An 11577-nucleotide genomic window follows, 5' to 3' on the forward strand; every position below is an offset into this window, starting at 1 on the left:
TTACATATTACATTATTACATTTTTAGTACATATCATTTAAATATATATGTATCTTTCTCGTTCTTTAATATTCTATTAAAATTATTTTGAAATTTTTTTTATAAAAAAAGAAAATCTTAATACATTTAGTATTTTATTATAATTAAATTGCAATTATAATAAAAAAAAATCTTAAATTACTCGAATAATAAAAATGATAAAAAGAGATGAATAAAAAAAATAATATAAAATATATATTTGACATTGATATTAATTATATTTATGGATTATAATATTCTTTTTTTTTTACCGATTCATATATTACATCTATGAAAAGAAATCAATTTCTTTTCTTACAACTATTTAAAAAACTTACAAGTCATATTATTGATTAGATAAAATATTGAAGTCTAATCAATGTGAAAGAATTGATAAATGTATTTATGTAAGTAAATAATATATTTTATTATTTGTGAGTGCATAAAAAAATGTGTGATTATTCTATAAAACAAAATGATAAATAAAATAAGAATCATATTTAAAAAAGAAAGATATTGTAATTATCAATATTTTTCGAAATTAAATGAAAGAATTCAAACGCAGCAAATAAATTAAGAAACTGATTTGATAAAAATAAATAATAATTCAATTTCTTAATGATCAACTTTCGCATAAAAATTCCTTCTTTAAATATTATTTACATACAAATTGTGAAATAAAATAAAATTTATATCTTTCTCAAGAATATATATATATCTGAAATAAAAAAAAGCAAATATATATACTTATAAAATCATTTGATCATGTATTTCATAATCTCAAAAAGAGATATAATATAATATAATAAAGTCTAATTTATGAAAATACGATAGAAATCCTAATAAATTTATTATAGAATATAAAATATTTAATTTTGATAAAATTTTAGATTATCATTGATAAATTATCAAAAAAATTTTATATAAATAAATTTAATATTAATAGTAATAAAAATAAATAAAATATAATAATAATATATTATTGCAGTTTTTGAAAATAAAAATCATTATTAAAAATAATTAAAATAGTATTATATTCTAAATAAAAAATTAAAAATTTATTGAGGAATATAATTCAAATTCCTTTTAATTTATTATATTCAATATTACAAATCAGTACATAGTACATATCAAATATTCAAATTATCGAAAATATACTTCTAGTTTGATAAACAGTTGATTTATATTATTTTCCAGATTTAATACATAACGTTATTGAATTAATAATTGATCTATTTATTGTAATAATTCCATAATCAAATCTATAAAAAAATTGGATTGAATAAATCTTGTTAAGATTAAATGAAGATCTCTGTTAAGATTAAGTTAATCAAATATCAGAACCGTTTTTATGTGTAGAAATATATAAATTTTGCAGAAATATAGATAAAAAAACAAATAATGGAAAAAGAACAGAGATAAAATAAAAATTATGAATAACGCCATTTTCAGAATAGAAAGAATAGAAAATAAGAGAAAGATAAAGATAGAATAGACAAAGATAAGAATGGATTATTAACGCCATCTTTTGAGTATTAAAAACATTCTTCTAAACTAGGATAAAGTAGAATAAAAATTAATATCATAAACTCTATTTTTTAAGTATTTTTAGAATTTTTGAGAATTTTGTTATTGAATATATCATTAGATGATATTAATAATTAATTTTCTTACTTTTTATTTTTCTTTTAATATTTGCTTCTTGTATCTATATTTTCGGCATAGAGAAATAGAGCTAATTGTTATTGTATCTCTTCCTATTATTTGTTTTTTTTGTTTATACTTGTCATGTGATCATAGATAAGATACAGACTAGATTTGCATTGATCTATTCTATTCTTTTAGTTTATTTTATATCTAGGTTGTGATAAAATATAAGCGAGTATATTTTTTTATATAAATATATACATATTGATATTATTACATATATATCAATTATTATCATTACCAAATTGTGAAATGAAATCATATAATTATACAATTATATTTTGTTGATAACTTAATATTCTTTAAATTAACTTTAAACATATTTTCATGAAACGATAATTTTATTGGTGTTTTATTAATTGTAATAAGTGAATATACATGTAAATGCTCTTTTACGATTTAAAAATAATTAATAGTATGCCATCTTATAATATTACTAGTATAAAGATTAAAAGGACAGAATTTAGTTCTCTGCTAAATGTTTTACATGTTTTATTGAATGATATTGTGATGTGCACAAAGAACACTTGTATAATATTACAAAGATAATTCTTATTTTTAAAGACTTGACAAAAATCAAGTATAGTGACGGAGTTCTCGAAGATAGTTTTCTGTCAAGTTTTAACGCTACACGATGGATTCCATTCCCAGAACGCATGAAGGTTTAATTGTTTTAAATTAAATTTTTTTAACTATTTAAAAATTATATTCAATCATTTTTAATAATTAATAATTAAAAATTACATAAATATCTTAAAAAACATTTGCTAATCTTTTATCTAAATTACTTTGATTAAATTTACTAATAAAAGTCACATAATTAATTTAATGTTTAATTTTTTGTTTAATATTTAATTTTAATTATTTTATTTTTATTTTATTTTAATATTTAAGTTACTTTTATATAAAATTTCATTGATTAATACAATACTATATAATATTAATTAAATATTAATCATATTTAGATATTGAAGCACAAATAAGAGAAATACAATCAAAGAAAAAAGAAATTCAAAATGCATCTTCAGAAAAAGAACAAGTAGGATTAGGAAAAACTGGTTTTTACGATCAAGATATTTATGATGGAAGTAATAATAAATATGAAGGCTATGTTACATCTATTGCAGCCAATGATGAAATTGAGGTAATTTTATTTTTATTTTATTTTTATTTCTAATATAATTGTAATTTAATTGTAATATGAATCTTATATGAAAATATAAAATATATTATTTTTCCTTAAGGATGAAGATTATGAACCAACAACTTTTAGTACTAATAAAAGACCAGGATATACTGCACCAGCAGCATTGCTCAATGATGTTGCACAGGTATTTTAGCCTGTTATCATTATAACATTATATAATGTTATCATTCATAACATATATATAACATATTATAATGTTATCATTAATAACATTAATAATTATATTAATAATTTTTAATTTAATAATTTTCAAATTTTTATTATTTAGAGTGAAAAAGATTATGATCCTTTTGCTGATAGACGACGACCCACTATAGCTGACAGAGAAGATGAATATAGACAAAAAAGACGAAGAATGATCATATCGCCTGAACGTGTTGATCCTTTCGCAGAAGGTTAGTACTTTTTCCTTTAAGTTAAACAATTCAAAAACAAAACAGGTAATTAGATATTAAGTGTGTTTATATATTGTTATTTTTGTTGATATTTTGAAGCAATATAATGGAGTAAAAAAATCTTTATTTTTTCATGATAAACATAATAAATTTTATCAAAACTTGTTATAGCATAATATATTTATTTTTAATATTTTTTAAAATATTTCTAAAATTATCTAATGTACATAGCTTTTAATTATATTGCAACAAAATACATGCACAATAGAGCTTCTATCACTGATTTAAGGTCATCTTAAATATATTTCAATGTATGAATGAATAAAAAAGTCTACTTGACTTTATTATGAGAAAAAAATTTAATTCAATATATACTACTATTTAATTTATATTTTTTTTAATAGCTGAATAGTCAAGTTGACTTTTTCTTTATATTATCTTATATTATTATAAATTTAAATACAAAATGAAATATGATAAAGTTTAAATAATTGAATAACTATAGTATTGATTTTTATTTATAATTTTTATCATACTTTTATATTTTTGTTTGAAAAAAATATAATAAAAAAATAAATAAAATTTTATATAATTATATTATTTAATATTTTGGATAATTAATAAAACAATTTAAATTTTTTGAATAATTTATGAAAAGATATTTTAGTTTATATATAATTTAATAATTTTAATTAATTTGTTTATTATACATTTCATTTTAAATTTTAAATACAGAAAATGTTTAATAAATCTATGATCATTCAATAATATGAGATTGTATATTATATATTGTATACTATGTATAATCAAATAGATTTATATATATAAATAATTTAAACAGAATATTAAATATGAACTATAAAAAAAAATAATACAAGAATAAATTTTATTGTATTTACTTAATTTATTTTAAAAAAATTATTGAACATTACATTTTTGTTGCTGTAGGATTGTTAACTACAATAATAATAAAAATAAAATTTATTTCAAGTGAATTCTATTTAAATTATACATTAAATAAAATTTATAAAATAAAGATAAATATTTTATATTATACATAATGAAATTTATTATATTTTATATCATAATTTAAATTATTTTTAAATTAATTAAAATATAAAAACATTATACACTGTTTTAATATATCATAAAAAATTTAGTTTGAATATTTATCTCAGTTATTATTAATTATTAGAATTAATATTTCTTTATGCTTAGATTGTGGAAGCGTTAAGAAATAAATAATACTGGCTTGAATGAACAGAGTGAATGTGATTCTTTTAAATAAATACTAATGTTTACATTTTTTTCCAATCTTAGTGACGGTCTGCACATTTGGAATCATCTGCTAACCGAGGATACTATGTCGAAGGTTAAGCGAGATTGAATTGTCACAGAACATTACAGTCACGTCCTATAAATGATACAATGAGACTTTTTTTTTTACATTAAATTATAAATTATAATATATTTTCATGTTTTTTTCTTCATAAATTTTTTAACTATTATTTTGATTACTTACATATATAAATCATATGTTATTAAATTCTCATTGTATCACACGTTTTTCGGGAGAACATAAATATTGAACAATAGTATGAGTGATTGGTGTGCAAATATTATTAATAACAAGAATGAGTTGATTTTTAGATGGCTAAAGTATTTTTCGATGTGGAAGACATGAGCAGGACAGTGCTCCCTATGGCACCAAATTTTCACGTACGTATGCTATATGCCATCTACTGTTGCAGCTCTCTAAAACCCGTTGTTTAAATATTTCGATATTATTTACGATTTATTATTATATTTACCTTTAAAAATGTTTTATTATCATTTAATTTAATGGTATATGCAACGTGGAAATGAGAGTGAATTCAGTAGTTTACTTAGAATATATCCAAATATTCTAAGGGCATTTTAACAATAAATATTATAAAATGGCTAGGTATGTTCAGAAGTTTTTGAAAATTTAAGCATTTATTGAAAAAGTATCTAATGGTTACGCTTTGCGTGACTTTTGATTCCTGATTACAGGTGGTAAGACGCCAGACATCGGTTCTAGGACATATACTGAAATAATGCGGGAACAATTATTGAAAGGAGAAGAAACTGAAGTAAGTTCAGTTGAATTCAGTTTAATTTATATAAAATTTTTTATTAATATTTAAATAAATAAAAAATATTTTTGTTTATATTGCTTTAGTTAAGAAAAAAACTAGCAGAGAAAGCTAAAGAAGGAACATTAAAAGCAAATGGTGAACCTAAACCTGCACCTAAAAAAAGAGGTCGTTGGGATCAAACGGATGATGCTCCAACACCAAAAAAACCTACTGGTACAACTGCAACACCAACATCCTGGGATAATGCAGATGTAAATAAATAAATGCTTGTATTATTAATTCTAAAATGAAAATAAATAAAAAATTTTTTAAAAATGTTATTAGGTAACACCAGCTGCAATTAGATGGGATGAAACACCTGGACATGGTAAAGGCGGAGAAACTCCTGGTGCAACACCAGGGCTAAGTACAAGAATGTGGGATGCTACTCCAGGACATGCAACACCTGGTGCAGCTACTCCTGGTAGAGAAACTCCATCTCATGAAAAAGCTGTTTCAAGTCGTAGAAATCGTTGGGATGAAACACCAAAAACTGAACGTGGTAAATTTATATTATAATTTTATTAAACAATTAATAATTAAAATAATGTAAATATATAGTTAAAAAAATAATATAAATACATGGTTAAATAATAAATTTTTTTTAATGTTAGAAACACCTGGTCATAGTGGTTGGGCAGAGACTCCAAGAACAGATCGAGTTGCGGGAGATTTAATTCAGGAAACACCTACTCCTTCGGCTAGCAAACGTCGAAGTCGATGGGATGAAACACCTTCGAATCAAACTCCTGGATCTATGACGCCACAAACTCCAGCAACTCCTCTTACAACACCACATCAAACTTCAATTTTAACACCTAGTGGTGTAACACCAACAGGACCTAAAGCTATGGGATTGGCAACTCCAACACCAGGACATTTAATGTCAATGACGCCAGAACAACTTCAAGCATATCGCTGGGAACGAGAAATTGATGAGAGGAATAGACCACTTTCAGATGATGAATTAGATGCTTTATTCCCACCTGGATACAAAGTTTTGCAACCACCTGCAGGTAGATTATAAAATGTTTAAAAGATTTCAAAATTATAATTAAAAGTTTTTTTAATCATTAAATTTAATTATTAATTATATTTTTATAATATAGGATATATTCCAATTCGTACACCTGCAAGGAAACTCACTGCTACCCCAACACCTATTGCGGGTACACCACAAGGATTTTTCATTCAAACGGAAGATAAAACAGCAAAATTTGTAGACAATCAGCCAAAAGGAAATTTGCCTTTTATGAAACCTGAAGACGCACAATATTTTGATAAATTATTAGTTGATGTTGATGAAGAAACACTTAGCCCTGAAGAACAGAAAGAGAGAAAAATCATGAAATTATTATTAAAAATTAAAAATGGTACACCACCAATGAGGAAAGCTGCACTGAGACAAATTACAGATAAAGCAAGAGAATTTGGTGCAGGTCCTTTATTTAATCAGATACTTCCACTTCTTATGTCTCCTACGCTAGAAGATCAAGAACGTCATCTTCTTGTAAAAGTTATTGATCGTATTCTTTATAAACTCGATGATTTAGTTAGACCTTATGTACATAAGGTAAATTTATTAAATTTATATATTTAAATTTATTTTATTTCGAAATTTATGAATCAAAAAATAAATTTATTTTTAGATTTTAGTCGTTATTGAACCTTTGCTTATTGATGAAGATTATTATGCTCGTGTCGAAGGTAGAGAAATTATCTCTAATTTGGCAAAAGCTGCTGGTTTGGCAACAATGATTTCTACAATGAGACCAGATATTGACAATATTGATGAATACGTCCGTAATACAACAGCCAGAGCATTTGCTGTAGTGGCATCAGCCTTAGGAATTCCTTCTTTACTTCCATTCCTTAAAGCTGTATGTCGCAGTAAAAAATCATGGCAAGCTCGTCATACTGGTATAAAAATTGTACAACAAATTGCTATTCTTATGGGATGTGCTATATTACCACATTTAAAGAGTTTAGTTGAAATTATAGAACATGGTAATTAAATCTTTACAACTTTTAAATTATACTTTAAAAGATAATTATAAAACATTGATTAATTTATAGGTCTCGTTGACGAACAACAAAAAGTTCGTACTATCACTGCTTTAGCAATTGCTGCTTTAGCTGAAGCAGCCACACCTTATGGTATTGAAAGTTTTGATTCTGTTTTAAAACCACTTTGGAAAGGTATTCGTACTCATAGAGGAAAAGGTCTTGCTGCATTCTTAAAGGCCATTGGTTATTTAATTCCTCTTATGGATGCTGAATATGCTAATTATTATACTCGTGAAGTAATGTTAATTCTTATTCGTGAATTCCAGTCACCTGATGAAGAAATGAAGAAGATTGTTCTTAAAGTAAATTCTTAAAAATATAATAATAAACCAATATTTTAATTATAATAATATATTAAATATATTATTATTGTACCAAAATGGATATATTATATATATATATATATATATATATAGGTGGTGAAACAATGTTGCGGAACAGATGGTGTAGAAGCACAATATATCAAAGATGAAATCCTCCCACATTTTTTTAAACATTTTTGGAATCACAGAATGGCTTTAGATCGTAGAAATTATAGACAAGTATATATATTATATATATTAATGAACATATTGATAAAAAATTACAAAATACATGAATTTCATAAAAATTTGATTTTTTAGCTTGTGGATACAACTGTAGAAATTGCAAATAAAGTTGGCGCATCAGAAATTATAAATCGCGTAGTAGATGATTTGAAGGATGAAAATGAACAATATAGAAAAATGGTTATGGAAACTATTGAAAAAATAATGGGTAATTTAGGAGCAGCGGATGTTGATTCTCGTTTGGAAGAACAACTTATTGATGGTATTTTATATGCTTTTCAAGAACAAACAACAGAGGTCTGCACTAATTATAATTTCTATAAATTCAAATTGTAGAATAATAATGTAATAAATTTATTTATTTACTACATAGGATGTAGTAATGTTGAATGGTTTTGGTACCATTGTGAATACATTAGGAAAAAGAGTAAAAGCATATCTTCCACAAATATGCGGTACAATATTGTGGAGATTAAATAATAAATCTGCAAAAGTAAGACAACAAGCTGCTGATTTAATATCACGAATTGCTGTTGTGATGAAGACTTGCCAAGAAGTAAATTTATATTTTGTACATATAAATTTTATTAATATAAGATGATATTTATTTTTGTTGTTTTTATTTATTTATAGGAAAAACTAATGGGTCATTTAGGGGTTGTTCTTTACGAATATTTGGGTGAAGAATATCCAGAAGTATTAGGTAGTATTTTGGGCGCATTAAAAGCTATTGTAAATGTCATAGGAATGACAAAAATGACACCACCTATTAAAGATTTATTACCACGACTCACTCCTATATTAAAGAATAGACATGAAAAAGTTAGTATTATTTACGAGTATATTTATATGAAAAAATTATTAATATATTCTAAAAATATATTATAATATAAAATTTTTCATGTTTAGGTACAGGAAAATTGTATTGATCTCGTAGGCAGAATTGCAGATAGAGGACCTGAATATGTATCTGCTAGAGAATGGATGAGAATATGTTTTGAACTTTTGGAACTTCTAAAAGCTCATAAGAAAGCGATTAGAAGAGCTACAGTAAATACATTTGGTTATATTGCAAAAGCGATAGGGTAATTATAAATTTAATAAAATATGAAAATTTTCTAACATTAACATGTTTTAAATTGTTTATTGTATATTTGTATAGTCCTCATGATGTATTAGCAACTTTATTAAATAATTTAAAAGTACAAGAACGTCAAAATCGTGTATGCACTACAGTAGCTATAGCTATTGTAGCTGAAACTTGTAGTCCGTTTACAGTACTTCCTGCATTGATGAATGAATATAGAGTACCAGAATTAAATGTACAAAATGGCGTATTAAAATCTTTATCTTTTTTGTTTGAATATATTGGTGAAATGGGAAAAGATTATATTTATGCTGTTAGTCCATTGTTGGAAGATGCACTTATGGATAGGTAAAAAAATATTTATATAAGAAACTAATTTTTTTATGAGAAATAATAATAAATAATAATAATCTAATTTAATTCTACTATTATTATTATAGAGATTTAGTACATAGACAAACAGCATGTGCTGCTATTAAACACATGGCATTAGGTGTTTATGGGTTTGGATGCGAAGATGCGTTGATACATCTATTAAATCATGTATGGCCGAATGTCTTTGAAACTTCACCTCATTTAGTACAAGCATTTATGGATGCAGTAGATGGATTACGTGTCGCTCTTGGACCAATTAAAATATTACAATATACTTTGCAGGTATATATTATAATCAATTGTATGAATATTAATATAATAGATATAACATAATAAACTATCATTCATGATTATGTTTTTATATAGGGATTATTTCATCCAGCACGAAAAGTACGAGATGTATATTGGAAAATTTATAATTCTCTTTATATAGGTGGACAAGATGCTCTTGTAGCTGGTTATCCTCGAATTATGAATGATCCAAAGAATCAGTATATTAGATATGAATTAGACTATGTTTTATAATGATTTTAAATATATATATAAAAATGTGTATTATACATTTATATAATCTTCGTAAAACATAGTATCATTCGCTTATTGTTTACAAGTCAGCTAAAATAGTTATATGTTATGTGATGCATAAGATGTAGACAGTAAACTTTGATAGTATTTATTTCTTGGACTTCTTTCTATAAACAAATTATATATAAATTCTTTTAAATTAAAAATTGATTTTAATTACAAATTCTTAAGAAAAAATATTTGTCAGTCCTTATAAATAAAATGTTTCATATTCTAAGCAATGAAATTGAATTTACTTATTTATTTCAAAGTATTTGCTTCAATATTCAAATAATTGTTTTTTTAAATTTATTGCATAATAATGTAACATAAAAAAAATAATATTATATATATATTTTTACACAATTTTATAACATTTTAACATATTTTTATAATTTACAGTAATAAAAGAGTTTATGATTCTTATAAAAATAAAAAGAACTATATTCTTCATGAAAATAATATCATAATAAAAAAAAAACATAAATAGAATTTTTTTTATATATTTTATTTTTAAAATTTATTAAATGACTATAAATAAAATCAATACTAATTTATTTTTAAATATTTATTTATAATTTTTGAGACAGCTTAATATTTTATAGTGAATATTGTATAAAACAATATTCACATACCAAACTTACATGTATATTATATTTTAAAATATCATTGGAGAATATAGTTGCATTACATTATATTTCTTTTTCTTTATGAAACATTTATTGCAATATTTTTTGTATAAAAATTGTATGTGAAATGTCTATATTTCCAAATAGATTTATTTTAAATTGGCATAAAGCATATATGCATAAATATACACATACATACATCATTATATTTATAATATTTTTCAATTACTTTTGAATTCAATGCAATTCCTTTAGTTTCAATCCTAATAAAAGTGCAATTACATATATATTATAATATATACTTTCAAATTGAGAACCAAATAAAATTTAAAAAATAACTTTTTATATTTCATCTACATATTTAAAATATATATAAAGACCATTTATCTAATAGCACTTTTAACAACGTATACATATATATCCTTAAATTATTATTTAAATTTATAATTAAAATAAAAATAAATATATCGTTTATAAATATTATAAAATAAGTAAATTGAATTTTCTTCTACAATTTATTAAAAGAAAATTATTGAAAAAAGTATAACATATAATACAATTTTGTATTTTGTATATACAATTATAATAAAATATTATATAAAATAATTAATAATTTACAAATTATTAAAAATAAAAAATTATTCTTGAATGTAATAAAAATTATAGTTTCATTCCAATGAATGTTTTGTACAATATTTTAGAATAAATATTTGATTGTTTAAAAGCACATTTTGTGCAAAGCTTTTAATATTTTATATTTATTAAAGCATCACATTCATAGCAAAAAAAAGAAAACAATAAAAATAAATCTAAAAAGAATA

At 22.9% G+C, this 11577-nt stretch overlaps 1 protein-coding gene across 2 annotated transcripts; it reads left to right on the forward strand.

Annotated features, from left to right (window-relative positions):
- Positions 1-2143: 2143 nt before the first annotated feature.
- LOC122712293 (splicing factor 3B subunit 1) lies at positions 2144-10294 on the forward strand. 2 transcript variants are annotated; one of them, XM_043931817.1, is made up of 19 exons: positions 2144-2387; positions 2691-2869; positions 2970-3056; positions 3201-3327; positions 5362-5441; positions 5531-5698; positions 5772-5988; positions 6101-6502; positions 6596-7059; positions 7136-7493; positions 7563-7855; positions 7970-8095; positions 8177-8398; positions 8475-8657; positions 8735-8923; positions 9011-9186; positions 9264-9536; positions 9629-9845; positions 9930-10294. In XM_043931817.1, the coding sequence occupies exons 1-19, from the start codon at positions 2360-2362 to the stop codon at positions 10086-10088; spliced, it is 3948 nt and encodes a 1315-aa protein (XP_043787752.1). In that variant the 5' UTR covers positions 2144-2359; the 3' UTR covers positions 10089-10294. The 2 variants fall into 2 exon arrangements, with proteins under 2 accessions (XP_043787752.1, XP_043787753.1); XM_043931818.1 differs by lacking the exons at positions 2144-2387; positions 2691-2869; positions 2970-3056 and adding an exon at positions 4978-5046 and having other exon boundaries at positions 3287-3327.
- Positions 10295-11577: the final 1283 nt, after the last annotated feature.

The sequence above is a fragment of the Apis laboriosa genome, unplaced genomic scaffold, assembly GCF_014066325.1.
Source record: "Apis laboriosa isolate Shangri-la unplaced genomic scaffold, ASM1406632v1 scaffold1_cov151, whole genome shotgun sequence".
NCBI lineage: Eukaryota > Metazoa > Arthropoda > Insecta > Hymenoptera > Apidae > Apis > Apis laboriosa.

Excerpts from the sequence above, each read along its gene's own strand:
- LOC122712293 (XM_043931817.1), top strand. The coding sequence starts at position 2,360 with ATGGATTCCATTCCCAGAACGCATGAAG. Across the intron at positions 5,442-5,530 it reads TGAAAGGAGAAGAAACTGAA|TTAAGAAAAAAACTAGCAGA; the intron begins GTAAGTTCAGTT and ends ATATTGCTTTAG. Across the intron at positions 7,060-7,135 it reads TTAGACCTTATGTACATAAG|ATTTTAGTCGTTATTGAACC; the intron begins GTAAATTTATTA and ends ATTTATTTTTAG.